This window comes from Bubalus bubalis, chromosome 9 (assembly GCF_019923935.1).
Source record: "Bubalus bubalis isolate 160015118507 breed Murrah chromosome 9, NDDB_SH_1, whole genome shotgun sequence".
Lineage (NCBI taxonomy): Eukaryota > Metazoa > Chordata > Mammalia > Artiodactyla > Bovidae > Bubalus > Bubalus bubalis.
The window spans coordinates 66,893,976-66,914,726 of record NC_059165.1 but is presented as its reverse complement, the minus strand read 5'-3'; the positions used below and the strand labels follow the sequence as shown (position 1 = coordinate 66,914,726).

At 60.6% G+C, this 20,751-nt stretch overlaps 1 protein-coding gene across 2 annotated transcripts; it reads right to left on the bottom strand.

The window, feature by feature from the left end:
- Positions 1-470: 470 nt before the first annotated feature.
- On the bottom strand, positions 471-20,003 carry REXO1 (RNA exonuclease 1 homolog). 2 transcript variants are annotated; one of them, XM_006050546.4, is made up of 16 exons: positions 19,468-19,996; positions 8,691-10,399; positions 7,824-7,928; positions 6,790-7,000; positions 4,990-5,153; positions 4,745-4,876; positions 4,544-4,667; positions 3,947-4,060; positions 3,700-3,837; positions 3,433-3,546; positions 2,796-2,869; positions 2,489-2,599; positions 1,965-2,080; positions 1,710-1,848; positions 1,447-1,567; positions 471-1,362 (listed from the first exon to the last, which is right to left on the bottom strand). In XM_006050546.4, exons 1-16 carry the CDS (start codon positions 19,622-19,624, stop codon positions 1,274-1,276), a joined length of 3,618 nt encoding a protein of 1,205 aa, XP_006050608.2. In that variant the 5' UTR covers positions 19,625-19,996; the 3' UTR covers positions 471-1,273. The 2 variants fall into 2 exon arrangements, 1 of the variants encoding a protein (XP_006050608.2); XR_006553609.2 differs by lacking the exons at positions 471-1,362; positions 1,965-2,080 and having other exon boundaries at positions 19,468-20,003.
- Positions 20,004-20,751: the final 748 nt, after the last annotated feature.

Genomic DNA, 20,751 nt, shown 5'->3' with positions numbered 1-20,751 from the left:
TGTGAACCAGCAGTTTTGGCAAGCTGAAAGCTTTCGTCCCAGCCAACTTGACCCCCTCCCCTGCATCCGAAAGCCCCTCCCCCAGGTGCCCAAGGCTTCCCTGGGGTACTCGTGCTCTGGGGAAGGGGAGAGGGATGGAACCCACACAGCAATGTCCTTCGGAGACATGCTTGCATCCTGTATTTAGAAAACCACTCCTTGTTCAAAAAAAGGTGGGGAAAGTCAATAGGTCACTAGAACATGGGTCATAATGGGTCCCAGAGGGTCAGGATGGTCAGTGGCTGGTGGCAGGGGCCCAACTCTTGGCTGCTGGCTGTAATCACCAGCACTGGGAAGGGTCTGGAAACATGGGGCCCTGGGTCCACGAGGGAGAGCAAGGTCCTGACACCCGCCCCCGACTAGGGGTGAGTGACCTCCACTGTGCATGGAGAGCCACACCTGGCACCAAGAACACCACATGTCACAAGCTCTAAAATCCATACAAACATTTATTCTGCCCCTGCCTGGGGGTGGGGGAGGGGATCTTGGAAGGGGGTGCTGTGGGGCTTTACAGAGAGCCCCCAGGGGAGGGCGGCGCTCTGGTGGGAGGACAGTGTCCAGAGGCCAGTAGGCCCTAGGGTTTCCAGAAGGCGAGGCCTCGGGGGCTGATGGAGGCGCCGGATTGGTTCCCAGAAGCCCCAGGGTCCAGGTAGGTTGGGGAGGCCAGATCCCACTGTCCAGGCCCAGGTTAGGTGGAACTCCCAGGTCCTGGTGGCCTTTGGGGCGCCAGCTGCACTCCCAGCTCCACCCCCACCCCCCAGGAGGGAAGGCAGCACCGGGGTCTTGCTCCTCCGGGTGGGGAAGACAACTGTCAAGTCATCAGGTTTAAATTCAAAAAAATAAAAATAACAATACAAAATAAAAAGACAAACCCCTGTCACAAACAAACTCTTGACAAGCCTGCCACCCCCACACCCTCCACCCACAAGAAGGGGCACCAGCAGGGCCTGTGGGGGTGGCAGGCCGGCCCCGCCCGTTGAGTCAGCAGCAGTCTCAGAGGACAGAGGTCAGGGGCAGAGGCGGGGACGGGCAGGGGCGCAGAGGGGCTCAGGGCTCCAGGGTCGGTCTCGGCGCTGGGCTCTCTGCCGCCAGCTCATCTGGTTCTCTCGGTTTTCTGTGTCTCGGTGACGTGAACAGGGTTAGCTCTCGAGATTTATTGCACTGTTTTGGAAGAGGCCTGGGGTAGAGGACGGGCCGGGGCTGTGGGAGAGGCGAGCGGGCGGGCAGGCGGCGGTCACCGCTTGGTCTTGGCGTCTTCTCGGATCTTCCAGATCACCAGGTGCATGCAGGCACTGGCATCCTCGCTGGAGCTGTGCCCGTCCACTGCAGGCAAATGGGTGTCAGAGCTGGGAACCTGCAGCCCCCATATCCCCCAAGGCTCCCACGTGCCTGTGCCCCAGCACTCACCATTGTCCTGGATGATCTGTCTGAGGTAGTCGGCCATGAGATTCCGCAGGGAGCGCTTGTAGGGGAGGCCCAGGCGATGTGGGAATAACACAGACGTGTCCACCACGGTGCTGTGGATGACCTGCAGGCGGGTGGGCGGGCGGTCAGGGAGGGTCCCAGAGGACACGCCGGGGCCTGGCCTCAGATTCCACAGCTCCCTCCCTGGATTGAGAACAATGGGCCCCAGCTGCCTTCTGGGAACCAGGATGGAGGGGACAGGGTACCTTCAAGGCCAGCAGGTCGCTCTCCAGACTGTGACCGATGAGGACGGTGTCTGAGCTGAACATGCTAAGCAACACGGCCTGGACATCCCGGAGCGAGATGCTCGTGTCTGCAAGGTCAGCCTCGGTCACTCCTGAAAACCTGGGTGGGAGGAAGGAGGCATTATGGAGCTGGGAGGCCCCAACCTGGAGCCGGGCGGGGACTGGGCTGCAGGCAGGGGGTTGGGCCGTGGTGGGGAATGGGCAGAGAACGCGCACCTAGTGTTATAGTCGACAATCTCGTTGTCTGGCCTGACAAAGGTGTCATACACAACCTGGAGGTCCGTGTCCACCACTGTGACGCGCGTCAGCTCCAGGCCGTACGTGGTGTAGGACTGCAGGGCCAAGGGACACGCCTCAGACGGAGGGTCCCGACAGCCCCTCCCACTCCACAGCCCAGGGTCCCTGAGCCCCATACGCGGCAACTCAGGCCCCACTTTAAGATACAGAACCCATGCCAGAGGCCTTCCAGGGGCTTCTCTGGGGGGTCAGAGGGAGATAAGAACATGGGTGCCCTCCCCACGCCAAAGCTGAGCCAGGGGCTGTGTTGTGCACCAGGCCCTCAGGCTCAGGTGCTGGCCAGGCTGTGACATGAGCTCGGGGGAGAGGTGGACTCACTGCCAGACACCCTCTTCTTCTGACGCTGGCACAGCCTGAGGTTCTGCAAGAGGAACTGGGAAGCCCCTCCCAGGCAGCAAGCCCCCCAAGGGCTGAGGAAGTTCAGGGTAGCCGGGCCCACTCACCATCTCACAGTCGAGGGCGTAGACTCCTGGATGCGCATCTCCTGAAAGCTCTTTCTCAAAAGTCTTCACGAACCCTTCCAAGTTTTCCTTCCGGCCATCTTGCACATGTTGCTTGGGGTGGAAGGAAGGGAAAATCAGGTGGTGGACTCGGAAGGGCAAGGCTGGGCTCAGGGGCTGGGCTGTGCTGGCAGCAGTCACAGACTGTCCTTTACCCAAGGTCCCCACACCAGGCAGGAAAATCAAGGACAGGAAAAGGGAGGCTTGGGGCCAGCGCTCCCCAGGACAAGGAATGACCCAGGACACTTACCTTGGCAACCTGACAGCCGGTAGAGCCTATGGCAGCTGAGCAGCACGTGTACTGAGTCTCCCAGCCACCGGCCACTATAAACAGATGCAGTCAAGCAGGTCCACCCAATGCTCTGGCCCAGTCTAGAACACCCGGTCTGCCTGGTGGGCAGGGGCTTCCTAGGCCCCTTCCCTAGGGGAGCGCCAGGCCCAACCAGGATGTGAGGAGCAGAGACACCTGACAGACCCCACCCCACCCTCACCCAGCACTAGTTCTCCTCACTAGGCAGTGAGGACGAGCTTGGTGTGGCCCCAGGGAGGCTTGCCTACCCAGAGAGGGTCTAGGGCAGCCAGCGGGCAGAACTTAAGGAGCCCTGTATGTGCCCGTGAGTGGGAAATGGCCACACTGGTGACAAAAGGAAGCAAGCAGCCACAAGACAGGATGAAGCCTTGGTTCCCTTGGGCTAAACTGCCCCTGTTCTTCAAAGGCAACAGGGGTGGAAAGGGCACCCGGTGGGTGGGGCCGGAGACCTTCCTTTTATGAATGCTGTCACAGGAAGCCCTTTGTATTATTTTTTCCATAAAAACCCACAGTGGAAAAAAAGTTACAAACAATCAGAGCAGGTGGCCAGACCAGCCCAGCCCGGCAGGGGTCTCACCTCGGTTCCGGCGGAGCCGACCCCAGTGGTAGTAACACTCCTCCTCACGCACGCAGCGGCCAGAGGAGGACACGAGGTACTCGGTGCCGCAGCGGCAGCAGATCCTGCAGGAGGCTACCGGGTGGGGGGGTGGAGGTGGGGTGCATCAGGCCAGCCTGCCTGGCCCTGAACTCTGTGTCCATACCCATTGGCTGTAACACTCCCTGTCCCCAGACAGCCCCCTCCCCAGCCCCCCAACCCCAGGGCAGTGGTGCAGGAGGTACTCACAGTCCTTGGGTTTCTTCTCCTCGGCTGTGAAGATGACGGCGCCACCAGGCTTCTCGGGGTGTGGGAAGGGGTAGCCATTCTCCTTGAGCTGGCCCTCCGTGAGCAGGTACTCCTTGAGGCGGCTGTAGAGGGCGGCCCCTGGGGACACGAGAAAGGTGGTCAGCCCACGGCCACACTGGGGCCACACCAGAGCCCTGGGAAAGAGGGCTGAGAGCTGCCGGGGAAGCCCTGCAGGAGCCAGGCTCACCTTTCAGATCCTCCACACGGGGGCTGCTAGGGCGGCTGAGCGAAAAGCTGGTCCTGGCAGCCAACTTGCCCCCCAGCACCACTTCATGGGACACCACCCTCCGGCCGCTGGTTTCTGGAAGAGGGTAGTGAACACAGTTCAGCCTGAGTCCTTCCAAGTGCTCCGCTCCCCAAAGAAGGGAACAGCCTGACCTCCAGTGACCTTAACTCTATGGGGACCAGTAGGCTGCCTGGAAGCCCCTCCTCCTCCCCAGGGTCTTCACCTCTCAGAAGGGAAGGGCAAGACCTCCACATGGGAGGAGGAGGGGACTGGCCTGCGGCAGACAAAGTGCAGAAGGCGCTAACGCATCCTTTAAGAAGCTTAGGAAGTACCCTCCTGCCTCAGGCTTTTGAAGAGGCCCCCCCACATTAGCAGGGGCCCCACAGCTCACTGAGAAGGACGGTTAATAGTGAGAGGAAGCTCTTTTGAGGGCACAGGGCCAATGTTATCCTCCACAGGGGCCAGACAACCGGACACGGCAGAGCCTCTGTCTGACAGCCTCCTGATGGGAGGGGGGCTCCTAAAGGCCAAGGCCTGGGTCTTTCGGACATGACTTACTGTTGAGACCAGCTCCGGTACCCGGTCCCAGGCCGCGCAGCTTCTTGAGGGTGTTCACAGCCACGTTCAGGTAGATGTTCTTGCTGGGGCTGCGGTCGTAGGCTACCTTCTCCTCGTTGAGCGCCTGTGGGAGGACATGGACTCAGCCCCACCCGGCCCCGCCTCCCATCATCCCCCAACTCTCCCACCCTCACCACGCACCTTCTCTATGGCTTCCTGGTTAGAAGAGCAAAATTTGAGGCACTCTTCAATAAACAGGTTGAGATACCGCTGGCGGATGACAGTAGGGACTTTGCCCCCAAACTCTTTTGGGATAATGGGCTTCTTTAAACTCTAGAGAAAGAGACCAGCAGAGGGTGGCAGGCTTGCTCCCACCTGGCCCTGGCCTGGCCCAGCTCAGGGTCGACTCAGTTAAAGGGAGACAGCAGGCAGTACCGAGCGCTCACCTGTAAGGACGGGCTATGCGCCACACGCTTGGGGGCCACGGTGGTGGTGGTCTTGGACGCCATGCCCGACAATGTGCGCGTCTTCAGGGGCTGGCTGCCTGGCTCGGGGCCGCTGGGGGGCTGGCTGCTGCTGGCCGAGAGGGTCCTCTTGGCGCCTGTGGGGGCTGTGGGGGGACAGGGGCCGTGAGAGCAGGAGGAGAGCACGCCCATCACCGAGCTGCAAAGCACCAGGCGGCCGCAGCCCTGGAGCGCCAGCAGGACATGCATCTGGGAGCAGAGAGGGAGGGGCCGGGGTCGGGCCCTAGGGCTGTGAAATGACATCAGGCTCTATTGGCTTTCAGGTAAGTCCATCGAGGGGGCGGGGGGCAAAAATGGGGCTTCGGAGGCCGGCTCAGGCAAGGTCACCGCCAGGGTGGTGCGGCGAGTGGTGGGGGGTGCAGGGAGCCTCTGCCACATGTTCCGGCCCCCGACTCCAAGGCATGGAAGTGTGAGGGACAAAAGGCCCTGGCTCCCGGGCTGAGCACCAGAGCATGCGGGTCGCCCCCGGCCCGCTCATTGTGACCAGCCGGCTGCCTGCAGCTGCCCCAGTGTTCTGCCGCTCCCCTTGATGAGGTCACAAACCAGACAGAGGAGGGGGCCACCAGCAGGGCTGTCTCCAAGGGCCCCAGGCGGAGCAGCAGCTGGCAGTGGGGCTGGGGAAGGGGCATGGGGACAGAGTGAGATCACCAAGGTGCGGACAGAGCGGTGACCCAAGCCTGCCCACACCAGGCTCAGCCATGAGGGAGGTAAGCTCCCCACCAGCCTCGTTTCTAAGGATGCACACTTCTCGGTGACAGGAGCGCTTTCAGGGTTATGTAGAGCAGGAGGCATCGGCAGGTGAGTACTCCTGAGGCTTGGGGGAACCGCCCTGCCGCCAGAGTGCAGGCAGTGACACCGCCACAGAACTGTCCTAAGTCATCGGAGATGACCAGACAGCCAAGAGTAAGGTTAGGCTTCTGAATGTGCACCTCAGGGCCACAGTTCAATGCTCTCTCCCTTCCTGTCCCCTCGTGCCCTGCTGGAGATGGACTGCATGGTTGCTGGGAGCTGCACCTCAGGCACCCTGAGGGGAGGGCCAGGAATGCCGAGGGCTTTTCCTATGGGAGGCTCTAGCACCAGGAAACCTAAAGAGCCTTCAGAAACCTGGAGCTGTCTCCTCGGGGCTGGCTCTTCGAGGGGCTTGGAAGCAGCAGCAAGGACACCCAGGGAGTTAGTCAGACAGCAGGGTCTCCCACCCAGGGAAGCCCAGTTCTCTGCATCTGGATGAGCCTTCAGGGGCTGCACAGCCCTGCTCCCTTTGCATGCCTAAGCCCCATGCTTATCGCACCACTGAGGTGTAACAACTTTAAGACAAGCCCAAGTCAGAGGACAGTGGCCTCAGGGTGGGAGGGGAGGAAACCCAGGCCCAACCACTACCCCAGATCCACTGGTTTGACTGGAGGGTTGAGGGCCTCCAGAGCCACCCCCTCATTAACACCTTGTAAGGTGCCACACCTGGGTGGGAGCCTCCTAGACCAGGCCGGCAGGGGAGGCGTGGAGAGTCACTCTCAGTCTGGGGACAGACAGGGAAGGGAGGAAGCCACCCTCGGACTCCCCAGGGTAGCCCCGCCAGGCACCTCCCACTAGCATCGGGGCTGCTTCACAGATAAGCATAGACATCCAGCCAGCACCGCTCAAGGCCACAGCCCCCGGCAGAGCAGGAGCCAGGCCGGGCGGGGCTCTCCCTGCTGGTGGCAGCATTCCCCAGCCTCTGGGACCCACCTGCAGCCAGGAGGGGGTTGGGGACATGGGCAATCCTCCGCTTCTCTCCTGGGGCCGAGATGTGGACAGAGCTTGGCTTCTCACTCAGCTGCTGGGTGGCCTGGAGCCAGCCGGCTGACTCCCTCTGCGCCTGCTGGGCCCGTCGGTAGCACACCTCCTGGGCGGTCGGGGGCCGGGCAGGGGGTGCAGGGCCTCTCCTAGTGGGCTCCACCTGGGTGAAGAATTCCAAGTCCAGGATGCTGTGGATCAGAGGCCAGAACAGGCCTTCCAGGGCGTCAGGACAGAGGCAGCAATGCAGGATGGGGTAGGCCAGCCCAGGGACCTTCTCCTGGGCGGGCAGGTACCCTGGAGGGAAGCAGCTGGCCTTCATCTGAGTCTGCTGACCGCCTGGAGAGAACCAGCTGGGTTTCCTCTCAAGTGTGCTCATACCCAGGCAGGAACCAGCTGGGCGCTTCAGCACTCCAATTCACCATGACGCTCCACCCAGCCCTGCCCTGCTGGCTTCTGCGTGCCCAGTCCCCTCAGCCCTTCTGTAGGCACAGGCTGTGTGTTCCCACCCACCCGTTAGATTATATCCTGCTCGGTCCAATCTTCTCTGAACGGTACTTTCAAAATGCCCAGCAGGGTGCAGAGGGACTGGTGAGTGGATCACCTCCATTTCTCTCTTCTGCCCCAGCCTTCCGAGTGCTGGCTCACTGACTAGCCCCACGGTGACTGACAACTGATCCTGTCTGTACACTACAAGGGAAGAACCCTAGGCTCAGAGACGTGGCAGCACTTGCCCAGGATCACAGACCACCTCCGAACTGGGGCTGGGCAGTGTGACCCTGCTGGAGGGCTGCCCTCACCTGGCTCACCACGCTCTGGGCTTTGCCCCCCAGCACTAAGCATACCTTGATGACCGGATGTGGATCCTAAGAACTGCTCTGCAGGACAAGAGCAGAGCCAGAGGCCCCAGCAGCAAGGGAGCGTGAGGAGGCCCTGCCTCTGTAGATGGGTGCCCATTCCTTCAGGACCCAGAGGCAGCCACTTACCTCCTTGCCTTGCTTGGAGAGGTGAGAAATCCTCCTCTTCTGCCCAGGAAACAGCGTGGTCAGGCCTGAATGCCCCTTGTCCTCAGTCTTCTCCTCCTTAGAGGGCTGAGACACAGATCTGTCCCTCAGCGAGCCCACCCCACATCAGCCACAGCTCTTCTACTCGTCCTGGCCTGGGGTACACAGGCCTGAGACAGGAGCAGGTGGTAAGACACTAACTGGCTGCCCGGCTGGAGAAGGGGTTTCAGGGTTCTCACCTCCCCCCAGAACGTGCACAGGCCCTGCCTCCAGGTGAGGACACAGACTTGGCACCCGGGCCCACCTCTCAAGGCCCCCAGAGGGTGAGTTCTGCAGACCACCCAGCCCACACTTCCACCCACCCAGCACAAGGACCGGTGCAGGTTCACAACTGTGGGAATGAAGGAAGAAATGAGAAAAGCAGAGGGCCAGGAACAGGGATGGGCACTAAGGAGGGGGGAGCAGGGGGTGGGGCAAGGGTCCCACTAGGGATCCCCCTGCAGCTGCAGGTTGCCTGTGGGACTGGCTGTGCCAGCTTTGTTCAGAGCAAAGGTCCCTCTGGTGGTGAGGTGGGGACACTGCAGCAGGAAACCAGAAAGGTGGAGGCTGGCTGAGTTTGGGGGTCTGACAGGGAGGAGAGGGGAAAGGAGGGGAATGGGGGCTGCAAGGAATACGGAAGTGGTGAGAGAGGCAGGGAAGCAGCAGGATCAGGAGCGGGCAAGTGGTAGCCATCCAGGGGTCTGAATTATGAATGAGTTGCGAGGCTGGTGCTGAGAAAGCCGTCTCCACTGGGTGCCGGGACTCTGGTCACAGGGGAGTCAGGGAGGTGCCTGGCTTGCCTGCCCTCACCTGCCGGGCCAGGCGGCCCTTGTCCTCAGTCTTGACAGCCGTTGACTCATTGAAGATGCGCAGGCACTCCTCCATGGGGTCAGAGTCAAAGTCAACCTCCTTCTCCAGGGCCGAGTAGTCCACGTCAGAGCCCGCCCCCGAAGAGGACGAGGAGGAGGGGGGTGGGGAGGCCTTGAGGCGCTTGGGCGGCCCCCGCGCAGCCGACAGGCCCAGGCTGGAGTCCGAGTCTGAGTCCGAGCTGGAGCTGAGGCTGGGGGGAGCGAGAGGCCTGGTGGCTGGCGCCTGGGGCCGCGGGTCCTCGTCCTCACTCTCATCCCCGAAGAGCTCGGCATGGCTCAGGGTCCGCCTGGGCAGCTTGGGGGCGTCCCGGGGGGCGCCCTCGTCCAGCGAGAGGGCCTTCCTCTCTGCCAGCTTCCCTGACAGGGTCTTCCCAGCTATCCTATCTGATGGTTGGTGGGCTGCCCCCTGTGCGGGGCTCGGCAACGGTCCTGGCCGTTCTGGTCGGCCTTTCCCTGAGCTGGCCACCGGAGTGGCTGAAGATGGCTTTTTCTTGGTCCCTTGGGGCCGCTCTGCCTTGTGCCTGGGGCTGCCGGCCTGCGGGCCCCTCCTGTCTGCAGCGGGCTTCTCAGCCGGCCTCCCTCGTGCACCATCCTTACCCTTATCTGTCTTCCGGACACTGTCCTTGTGGCTGGCAGTGGGTGGCACCCCACTTTTCTTCTTAGGCCTCCCCTCCTTGGGGCTGCTGCGCTCTGGCGCAGCCCTGGCTGGTGAGCTGGGCTTAGCCAGGGGTGGCCTGCCTGGGCTCCGAGGAGGTGGCCCGAGATCCTCCACGTCACACTGCACCGCCATCTCCTTGGTCTCCCGAAGGCTGCCCTCCTCCAGTTCAGGGCCTTCCCTGGAGCCCGGCTTCCCCGGGGCCTTGCTCTCAGCACCCCCTTGAACTCTTGGGGGGCTGGTGGTGACAGATTTGTCACCCGGAGCGACAACAGCGTCATCGTCCGAGTCCGAGAACCTGGCGTCGCAGCTGCCAAAGGGGTCACAGGGCTTCTTGGGTGCAGGTGTGTAGGGCTCGCTGCCACGGGAGCTCCGGGGCCGCTTGGGGGCCCTTTCGTCCTTGGTGCTGGCCCTGCTGAGCAGGCGGGCAGAGAAGTTGGACAGGGGGTCATACTCCAGGTCTGTAGATGGCTTAGAGTTGTCCACCACATACTTGCTGCTGGAGACGGGGCGGCTGTACCGCCGGGGCTGGCCCACGGCCTTGGGAACATACTCCAGGGCGCCGCCACCCCCTCCACCATGGCCCTGAGCCCGATCTGGCGAGGCCAGTGAATACTTGCAGCCAGGCTCAGCGGTGGCAGCCAGTGGGGTGGGCTGATAGCTGGCATCGGGGCTCAAAAGGCCATGGCCGCTGGGGTTATAATCGAAGGACAGTGGGAAGGCGTCCCCGTCCAGGCTGGTGGCGGGGCAGGCAGCAGGGCCATGAGGTGCCAGGACGGGGGCCTCAGCTGAACCGCACTCCCGGGCCGTCTCCAGGAGCTCCTGGTAGCGCCTCTGCTCCAGCTCCACCTCAGAGCGCACAGCCTCGATGGCCTGGTTGACCAGCTCCAGCTCCAGGATGTCTGAGCAGGAATCAATGCCTCTGCCCAGGGCGCCATTCTCCCTCTGTGCGGGGGGCTTGGGCAGCTCAGGGTTGTACGGGTCATAACCAAGCCCTGAAACGGAGAGGAGAAACAGCCATGAGCAGGCTGGTGCAGCAGTGGCCACCTGAGCCAGTAACCAGCCACTGCCTAATCCCAGGCCTTGACCCTTGGGGCCAGCAGGGAAGAGCAGAGAATCAGCCTTTCAGAACCTGCCAGGGCCAGGTCTACAGCTGACCGCACAGAAGCTCTGGCAGCAAATCAAGGGTCCTGGAGGGTCCCTCCGTGCAGGTCCTGCCACCAAGTGGGGTGTGGGGCACAGAGCCTGGGGTCTTCCTGACCTGGAACATGGATGGTGAGGTCTGGGGAGCTGGGCAAGGGTGGGCTTCCCACATAGCTCAGCCCACACTTAAGCCATACCACACATCTCCCTGAAGCCAGGGAGGCAGGAGGACACTGGCAGAAGGCCGGATAGCCAGCCAGCCAGGGCCAAAAGCACAGGGCACAGAGCCGTCTGACTTGGGGGCAGGGAGCAGAAGGTGGGCCCGACACAGCCCACCCAGAGCAGCGGGCAGACATGCACAGCCCTGCCTGGTGACTGCGCCTTTAAGGCTCTGTCCTCCCACAAGCTTTCTCGCCCACAGAAAAGTCCACTGGTGGCGCATATACCAGTGAGGACATGGAAAGTCCTGAAGTGTCGACTGTGAGGAGGTGGCAGCTGGGTGTATGCAGGACAACATGGCAAACTTCACAGGGGAAGCAAGGCATACTGTCCCCAGAATGATGCCCAAGTTTAAGATGTTCAGACAACGCGTGACGTTGGGGAAGCACAGTGGGGTGGACGGCAGGGCGGGCATGGGACATACTCATGTCTGCATCGGAACAGGGGTGGCTGGGCAGCTGGTGGGCAAGCGGCTGCTGTTACTGACCCGCCTCCAGGGTACATTACACAGGAGCAGCCGAGCACCACCCAAGCTGGCAGGGATCTCACAGAAGACTCCCTTATGGACAAAGGTGCAAAGCTTCTCCGTAAGGTGTGAGCAGGTAAAGCCCAATGCTCCCAGAACTGAGTAACTAGATTCAATTGTTTCAGAATTTAAAATGGTTTCTGGTTAGAATGTCTCCCAGACATGAGTCTGTGAAACTGAAGAAAAAGTGACTTGTTCTGATGCCCTGTGCTTGGCCATGCTCCAGGAGCCTCAGGATGGAACCAACTGTGTCCCCACTCTGGGCCTCTGACCTCCAGAACCACCAGAGGAAACCCTGTGCTCTTCTAAGGTACCTGGTGAGGAGGGCTCACCAGGTAGAAACCCCAGGAAACGTGAACACCCTTGAGAGGGGACGCACAGGAGAACCGGCGCTGCTGCAGGACAAGGGTGGGTAGCTGGGCTGCTAGAGGACCAGGGGGCCAGGGGTGCAGGTTCCATCACAGACCTACTGTCCGGCTTTTACCCTGGAACCTATTTCTCAAGTGACACGAGAGGACGTGTGTGTGTGTGCTTCAGACCACCCCAGACATACCCAGCCTGCAGGTTATAGACAGGGTGGCAAAACCGAGTCGCACAGGCCACAGCGGGACTGGGTGCTGGTGACTGGTCAGAACACACAGGCACTTGCCCCTCTGCCCCAGAAGAGGTTCAGGATGAAGCGACCATCCAGAGGTCCAGAAACCCCCAAGGGCAGGATCCAGGACCCTCCCCACAGCTGACCCTAACCCACAGCGGGCCTACAGGCACTACCACAGACCCACCCCAGCCACTTGCGGCCCATGCGAACAGAAAAGCCAGTGCTCTCTCCTCCCCTCGAAGTCTTGGTTGCCAGCAGAGTGGAGGGCCTAGAACACAACCTGGGGGGCACTGACGGGGCATGTCAGCAAGCGGTGGGCTGGGTCCTGCAAGTCTTGGGGGACCTCCAGCCCCAACCCCCCTCACTCCCTGACCTCCCTCCTCCTGAGGCTGAGATGGCTCCCAGTAGCAGGGCTCATCTGGGGGAAATGCCCCTCGCCCCAGAGGGAGTGGGGTTCTAATGGATGGAGGTCCTCCCCACTCTGACCAGCTCTGGAACATGCGGCAATGTGCCCCAGCAATACAGAAACCCCCCGGAGTGCCTCATGCCCTTCTCATGCCAGAGGTCAGACCTCTGCACTTCACGATGTGACAGGAATCCCATCACAAACAAGCCTGCACTTGGGAAGCAAAGAGAGGAAGGAGGTGCCCAAAGGGCCAGGCCACAAGTAAGGAAGAGGGTGGCAGGCTGCCAAGGCCCCAGGGGGCCCGCTGGGCACCCTGATGAGGAGAGGAGCTCCTGCTCTCTGATGAGGGCCTGCACTAGCGTCAGAGGGCTTTCTGAGGGCAGTACCCCTTCCACTTCCTGTAGCCTCCACAGCCCAACACTCAGACTCTGAAGAGAGTAAGCCCCTGGCCAGGCCCAGCCCCCGAGATCTGGGCATCCCAGAGCCCTGCCGAGGTGGGATGTTTCAGTACCAGGGAGGCTCCCTCTCCACACCCCACCAGGCTAAATTGAAAAAAACAAAAGAAACAGCCCCAAGAGAGAGCAGAGGGTCTAGGTCAAGACCTTCCCCTCTAAGCCTCAGCGTCCCTGAGGTGACACAAGGCTGCAGGTCTAGGCACATCAACCACACAGCTGCTGGGGCTCGGCCGCAGTCCCTGCAGCTCAGAAGTGTGTGGGGCCCAGAGTTTGACCCCCATGCTCCTGCTGAAGCTTCTGGAGGCCTCTAGGGGGAGGCAGGTAGATGGAGAAGGCATTTGTGATGCTACCTAGCCCCCACCCCACCCTGCCTCAAGGGACCAGCCCTTGGGAGACCAGGAGGAACTGGAGAAGCCAAGCAACAGGTTACCCTCAAGAGGTGGAGAGGGGCCGCAGCGCCGCAGAAGCACCTTCCCGTTAACAGGGAGTTAATGTGGCTGGAAGCCAATGGGCACTCCTTTGGGGTTTGTACCAGGGAAGAACGCCTTTGGTAAACAAGACTAATTGGCTGTTTTTCAGCAAGGGGTCGACTCTCAAGCTGACTGGGAAACCTCCTGAAGGCCTGGCTGCCGGGGTTACACTCTCAGGAGAAGTTCCTGCCCCAGACCCAGGGCAAGAAATGGGCTGGCAAGCAGGGCCACCACGGAAGAGACACCCTAGGGAGGCCCCTGGCAGCTCCTGGGCTGTCCCCGTGCCCGGTCTTTGTGTGCCAGCCCCCTCCTGGTTCTGGCACCCGGGGCCACTCTCTCCGTGACCTGGTCCCAACACGCCCTGGTCACCAGCTCCAGGTGGCCAGGCATCCAGCATGGCAAAGCCCAGGCTGGCTGTCCCACCTCCAGCCAGGAACACACACTCACGGCCACAGTGCTCAGGCAACAGATCGCCCAGAGCTCACTTTGGGTGGAAGGACAGTGTGGGGTGGCAGCTGCCCCAATACCTCTGAGCCCTGTCCTCTGCTCCCCCTACCACCCTCAGTTGAGGAAACACTCTGCAGACAACTGGCCCACAGCTGCAGCTGCAAGTGCAGTTAATGAGCAGACAAGTGGGCAGGAAGGCCTCACTGGGGGGCACGGGCCCCAACCCAATCGACTCTAACTCTGAGGCCTTCCCCTTTAATTCTCATGCCCATCCTGCCTGCTTTGGCACCCCTCACAGAGGAGGCTGGGACTGGGGCAGTGCCATACCCCAAAACCCTGGCTCCCCTCCCCAGACCAGAAGACCCAGTGCCACCTGATTCTCTACGGTCCGAAGAACTCTCCACCACCCCACCTTCTCCTTACGCCTCTGCCCCCCATCAACTGACGATATGCACATGGCAGTGCCACCCCCTACTTTGTGCCCTGGTTAGACAACAGTGGGGACTCTTTCACCTCAGGGGATGGTCACAACCCAAGGGAGCAGGCCAGGGGGTCAGGAAGGGACAGGCACCATCCCTAACACATGAGAGATGAGTAGGACAAAATAACTAATCAAAGGAGAGCAATGAGGCCCACTCCTTTGGCAGGAAGCTGCCCAGACGGCAGAAGCCTCGAAGGCAGAGAGAGAAGGACTATCAGCTTCCAGACACCAGGCAAACTCCTATTCATCCCTCAAAAGCCAGCTCAGCAACCGCTTGCCTGGGGATACTTGCCTGACTTGTTGCAACCACAGGTGCCAATGGCTCGCTCTCCTTGATTCTGGCCGATATGTCCTGCTGGACACTCCTTCCCTCCCAGAGGCCCCCAGGTAATCTACAGATGAGTACTGAATTCAGACAGACCCGAAGAGCCCTAGAGGATGCCAGAGCCAGCTCCAGATTTCACAGCTGACTCAGAGGCTGGGTGGACCATGCCTGTGTGTCTGTGCCGAGCTCACAGCTAAGATGGCCAAGCCGCCCTCCCCGCCGACCCCCCCCACCACCCTCCACGAGCGCTCAGGTCCGTCAGCCACCCGTCCTGCTCCCTACACTTTTCTGGGCTTCCAATCCTGCCTGCCACCTGTGCAGACCGCTAGGGGCAGGGTCAGCCTTCACAGAAAGCCTCAGCCATGGACCCATCACCCTAAAACCACTGGCACAGTTTTTGCTGTGAGATCACACTGACAGAAGTCAACCTTCCACACGGGCACGGCTTTGACACCAACAAACCAAGTTCCTGCGCAACCACTGTTCAAGTCCAATGTTCTGATCATGGGGATTCTGAGGGAGGTGCCGGGGCAGAAGAGGATGGCAAGGCAAGGATACTGCACAGGACAGCTGGGTGAGACGGGAGAGGTGCACTGCTTGTTGAGAGGCCTACCTCAAGACCCCACCTTGCAGAAGGGGTGGCCAAGGCTGAGGCGGTGACACTGAGCAGTGGGAGGCTAGGCTCCTTGCACCATGGAGGACGCTGCCCCAACACCTTCACCTGAGGCTCTACTCCGCCTGCAGGGCTGCAAGCCTGCCATGGGGCTTGTGCCTCCCCTCTGCCGTACACTCTGGGGATGGGGTGCACTCAAGCATCTCGCATAGCCCCTGAGCTCACCGGGCTGCTGTGCTGTCCTCGCTGATCCAACCCTGGCGCTTGGGCTGCTCTGCCTCTCACCTTGGGTCCCGGAGGAGCTGGGGCGGGGGGGTTGGTGTGGCAATTCTCGGGGTGGTGCTCTCTCAGCAGGCCAAAGCCGGCTCTCTCAGCCCATCCTCAGATACAGAAACAGGCCAGGGCTGGGACACTGTTCAGGCTCCTCCATCTCGTTTGGCAGCACTGACACCTGGAGCTGGACAAGGCCACATGTGTGCAGGGAAAGGGAACTGCCCCGGGTACTGTGAAGTGCTGAGCGGCATCCCTGGACACCCCTTTTCCCTACCCCCCCCGGTGCCAGGAGCCCCCTACTTCCTGACAACCACAGATGTGTCCCCAGGAAGGTCAGTTATGAACCCCAGGCAAGACACTGCTTTGCTGACACTAAGCAGAGAACCCTAAAAATGCCAAAAAAACCCAGCTCTGGGGGCAGCTGTATCTTTATTCAAATGGCCCGAGCCTGGATCTGGGCAAGAAGGCCGGTCTAGAAAGCTCCCCAGGTGCTTCAAGAGGGGCCACCAGGTGTGGGAACCAGAGGCACGGGGCAGGCCTCGCACCTCGCTGGGGTTTCTGCAACCTCGACAGAAGGACCCAGCTCCCAAGAAGGGCAGGGTTACAAGTACAGGAAGGACAGACCATGTCCCAGGCTGGGAGGACGCATAGAAAGCCTGCTGATGCGGGAGTGGGGACATCGCCATATACAAGACGCATCTGCTTTGACTTTGCAGTGTTTTCCTGTATGTTTAAAATGAACATTACTCCGAGTCCAAAAAAAGGCACTCTGAACAGAGATGACTTAGCTGGGATGGGACACTGCCTCTGAAGACAGGGGCTGCACCACCCACTGAACTTAGACCGCCCTCGTCCCGGCAAGAAAGGGATTCGTGCTGCTCTGAAAAGCCACAGTACCTCTCCTCCACTCCCTCTTCACAGAGAAGTCAAGAACAATGGAACAATGGAACCACCCACCGGATGGCAGTGCAGGCTCCTCCCCTGGGAGGTGGCAAGCCTGGGTCCCCTGAGCCTGGTGGCCCAGCTCCCTTGGCTGAGCTGCACCTGTGCACACAGCTCCCCAGGAGGGGTGGGGAGGTGAGACTGATGACCCGGGTCTTCTCCGGGGTGCTCCTGCCCCCAGGGAACACTGGGTGAAGTCTGGGGACACCTGTGCTTATTAAGACTGGGGGACTCCTGGCATCAAAGAGGTGGGGCCAAGGAGGCTGCTCCATCCTGCACAGAGCCCAGGATATCCTCCCCCACAGCCCCCCACCAGTTTCTGGCATTATTCATGGCTCCACCGTCTCCCGACAAAGTCAGAGGCCCTTGACAGGACTGACCCAAGACCACACCTGGCGGCAAGCTAGGGAAGCCCTGGAGGTAGTCAAGTACCTGGCCAGACCTTCAGATACACAGGTGACACTGCTCTCTGCTGGGCTTTCTCTCCCAGGAAGGGTAGGAAAGGGTGTGTATGGCTCACTTAGGAAGAGAAAGCACCAGACAGAAGAACACTTCCCTTCTGTCTCTGAGCACGGCCATCAAGGCCGTGGGGAGTCATGCCCTCGTGAATCCTGCTGGCCCCCAGCCCATGGGGAAGGCAGTGAAGGGCTACTGCCCCTTCGGAAGCACACACTTCTCTGGCTGCACCCTCCCTTCCCACCTGACTCCTGGCCCTTAGCGTCCCTTAAGAAGCAAGGCTTGCTCTCAGGACACCAGACCACAAGGGTCCCCTAGGGGCCCAATGTGAGACCCAGGTGAGCTGGGGCCACCCTGCCTTCCAGCACAAGTCAGGGCTTCCTTCGGCCGGTCTTTGGGAGATTTCAGTGCTCAGGCCCTGCAGAATGGGTGAGGCCCTTTCCCAGGTCTCACTGCTGCCTCTAAGCCTTGGGACACAGCACTGAGCCCACACATGATGGGCACCCAGGTGCCCAGCAGCAGGAAGTGAGGGGGCAAGGGCCTGACCGCCCTGATCCGACCCCAAGAGGCGCACTTACCGACCATGCGTACACAGGTGCGTGGCTTCCCCTCTCTGGGCCCGTCTCCTTGTCTGTAAAATTGGGACAATTGTCCCTCCCACCGGTTAAGAGTCATGAATAAAGAGCATGCCTGAGGGTGCACGGCAGTAACTGGGCAACCCCAGCAGAGCATGGGGGTGGGGACCCTGGAGCACAGGAGGGCGGATCTAAGGGCCAGAAAGAATGGGATGGGCCCTACACAGGCTTCAGGGGGCCGGCAGACCAAGGCCTGAGGTGCTGGAACCCCTACATCCTGCCTGCAGGCAGTCAGTACCATCTGCATCCCTGCCCAGCCCACCCTGGCCGAGCATCTGCTCTTGGGCCATTGTCAGTCTGCTCACAGGGGGACCCAGACAAAATCTGGCCTGTGGCTGCAGCCTCTCCAAGCCCCACAGGAAGTGTGCCTGTCAAAGTCCAGAGCAAGGCGGAGCTGAAAGGTGCAGGGGTTGGGGGGGCGGGGGGAGTCACACCTGAGCCCATCAAAGAGGAGGAAACAGCATCAAAGAGGCCCCACAGCAAGACGGAGGCTGAGCTGCAGGAAGAGCCCCACCCACCCCCCCAGAGGAGAGGAGAAGAGGACTGCTTGTTCTCACCTGCAAAAGGAAAATGTAGACACACTGGGGTCAGGGGTAGGCAGCTGCACTTTTTCCTGCGGGAAAGCGAAGCAGACAGGACCACATCACCAATGGGTTCTCAAAAATAACACTTTGGGAAACTGGCCATTTGTGATGCAGGAAGACATCAAGAGACCAATGAACTTGGAAGAACACACAAGAGATACATCAGCGCTCTCAGATGGCTGGAAGTCAACCTGTGGGCCTGCAGACGAGTCACCGCCCAGGGTCCGAGGGAGCCGGCCTGCCCCTAGACATCAGGGGCTCTTTACAGAACATCATGCAGACCGCACCAGCACGTCAAAAGATGGAGTGAGAAAGTGCACCGGGGCAGGGTGGCCCCCAAGGAGCGTCCCACACTCAGGCCTAAAGCTCAGGCACCTGTGGGCACAGCTATCTTTCTTCCTTGAGAGAAAGTTCCCAAGAGCCAGGCCGGTGTCCCACCCAGGTGTGCAGCCTGACCTTGAATGATAGCATCTGGGCGGCTGATGCAAGGCCAATGGACCAAGCAAAATTTAGGGTGGAAATTTGAGACAATTCTTTTTTTCTCCTTTTAGGGGGCGGGGGAAACAGGCCTTCATACTAGCAAGGGTGCTTCTCAAGTAAAAAAGCTCTGAGATGAAGATCTGTGTCTTAAGCAGAAAGAGAGAGGATAACTGAACAAGGAAATCTGGGTCTGATGGAAAGAGGGAGCCAGTCCCCGAGAACAGGGGCTACAACCAGAGCCTGAATTCCCCTGAAAGGAACGACACACATCCTCCCTGTGGACCTTTCCTTGTGATGCCCCTCTTTTTACCCCCGTTCTTCATGTCTCTGCTCAAGGCCTACACCTCCTAAGAGAAACAGTGCCTGCCTCCTGGCAGCTCTCACCTGAACTCTGTGACATTGACAATCACCACGCAGAGAGACGCGCAGCCTCTGAACGTCCTCTCGGAAGTCTGCCCCCCATCCCAACACACACACACACACACACACACACACGCAATCAATCAGGTTTGACTCCCTCCCTGACCCTAGCATGACACACAGGGTTCGACACCCAGTCGGTGAGCTCCGAAACAAGACCCTCTCGACTCCGCTGTTGTCAACAGGGGCGGCCTCGAGCAGAGATGCGGCGGGGGAACGAGCGCGGAAGTAAACATCGCCTGCAACCAACACCCCGGGCCGGGGAGGGGGCGGGAACGGTTCCCCCGGCAGGAGTCCCGAGCCTGTTGACCAGTGCTGGCTGCGCTCTTTTCCCGACCCCCACGCGCTTCACACTCGCGACACCACTAGGAGGGCAAGTCCTCTCGTTTAGGTTTTACACTTGCGAAAACGCAGGCTCAGAGGACCCGAGACCGGCAGTGGGCTCTGGGGTGGGTGACCCCGGCTTGGAGGGACGTCGCTCGCGAGTGTACAGGGAGAGCTGAGCGGGGAACGGGGAACCGAGGAAGCCTGGGCGTTGGGGTCCAACCCTCGACGGGGAACCGAACTCGGAGCGGGCAGGCAGACATTACCTGCTGCGGGGGACACCGCTCCACCTTCGCCGGGCGCGCCCGGGCCCCGGGCCCCGCGGTGCCGGAAGTGGCAGTAGGGCCGCCGGCAGGGTCCCCCGGGCGCCCCAGCCCAATAGGGGCAGTCGATGGCCCGGAAGAAGCCGGTGGAGCGTAGCATGGTCCGTCCCGCGGCGGCGCCCCGGCCCGGAGCCGCCGGGCCCCCGGGCCCCCTCACTGACGCCGCGGTCGCCGCCGCCCGCGCCTCACGGACCCCGCCGCCGCCGCCATCTTGCTCCGAGGTCCCCGGAGGCCCCCGGGATGCTGCCGCAAGGGACCCCGGGAGCGGCTGCCCGAAGTGCGCCTGATCAGAAACGCCTGCTCCCGCGGGACCGAGACGGATCGCAGGCCCCTGGTCTGAGACAGATGGCCCCCAAGGGAGGGATAGAGGACACAGGCTGCCCTGTCTGAGGCCTCAGAGCGCCTCGCTGGCGCCTCCGCCGGGTCCTCTAGCGGCAGCAGCGCCATCTTGAGCCCCAGGCCTCTGCGGCGCCAGGGCTGTCCAAGGCGCGCCTGATCAAAAAAAAAAAAAAGCTCCTCACTGCCCTACTACGGCTTATTTGCATTCAATTTGCGTTTTATTAGCTTGTCTTCCTAAGGCGCCCTCTGGTGGTCTATTGGAGTTCTGCAGATGCATCTCAACGGCACCTGAGTTACCCAGTTCAGGCTGTGAAACTCAACCCCGCCCGGGTTGACTCGCGGTAAGTGCTTCATTTCTCCCACCTGGACACTTGCGGCAGTTAAATATCCAGGTACACTAGAGGAGACCTGTTCCGATTCATTCATCGGTCTACCTAATATTTGAGCACCTACTATATATCAAGGCCATGCCCCAAAGTATTTTATCCAGTTACCAGATGATGGAAATTTCAGTGGTTTCTGGTTTTTGTCTATGGTGAATTGTGCTACTGTGAACATGCATATATAGGTATGTGAGCACCAGTTTTGTTTCAGTACTAGTTTTTCAAATGGTGTAAATGTGTTTGTTGCCCGTTTAAAAAGTTGTGAGAGGACTTCCCTAGCGGTCTAGTGGTTAAGACTGCGCTCTCAATGCAGAGGCATGGGTTTGATCCCTGGTCAGGGAACTAAGATCCCAAATGGCTGCACGGTGCAGCCAGGAAAAAAAAATTGGGGGAAATGTTGCAAGAAAAACTACAATTTCCAGGCTGTCCACCATCTGGCAATTACCAAGGATCCCCCTGAGCAGGGGATAGTCTTCTTAGGTCACCTCCCACTTCTCCTAGCCCA

Bases quoted from the DNA above. Each gene is read 5' to 3' on its own strand.
- REXO1 (XM_006050546.4), bottom strand. From the start codon at position 19,624: ATGCTACGCTCCACCGGCTTCTTCCGGGCCATCGACTGCCCCTATTGG. The intron at 4,668-4,744 runs GTGCGTGGTGAG...GTCCTCCCACAG, and splicing joins ACCAGGAAGCCATAGAGAAG to GCGCTCAACGAGGAGAAGGT. The intron at 3,838-3,946 runs GTGAGCCTGGCT...TCGTGTCCCCAG, and splicing joins CCGTGTGGAGGATCTGAAAG to GGGCCGCCCTCTACAGCCGC.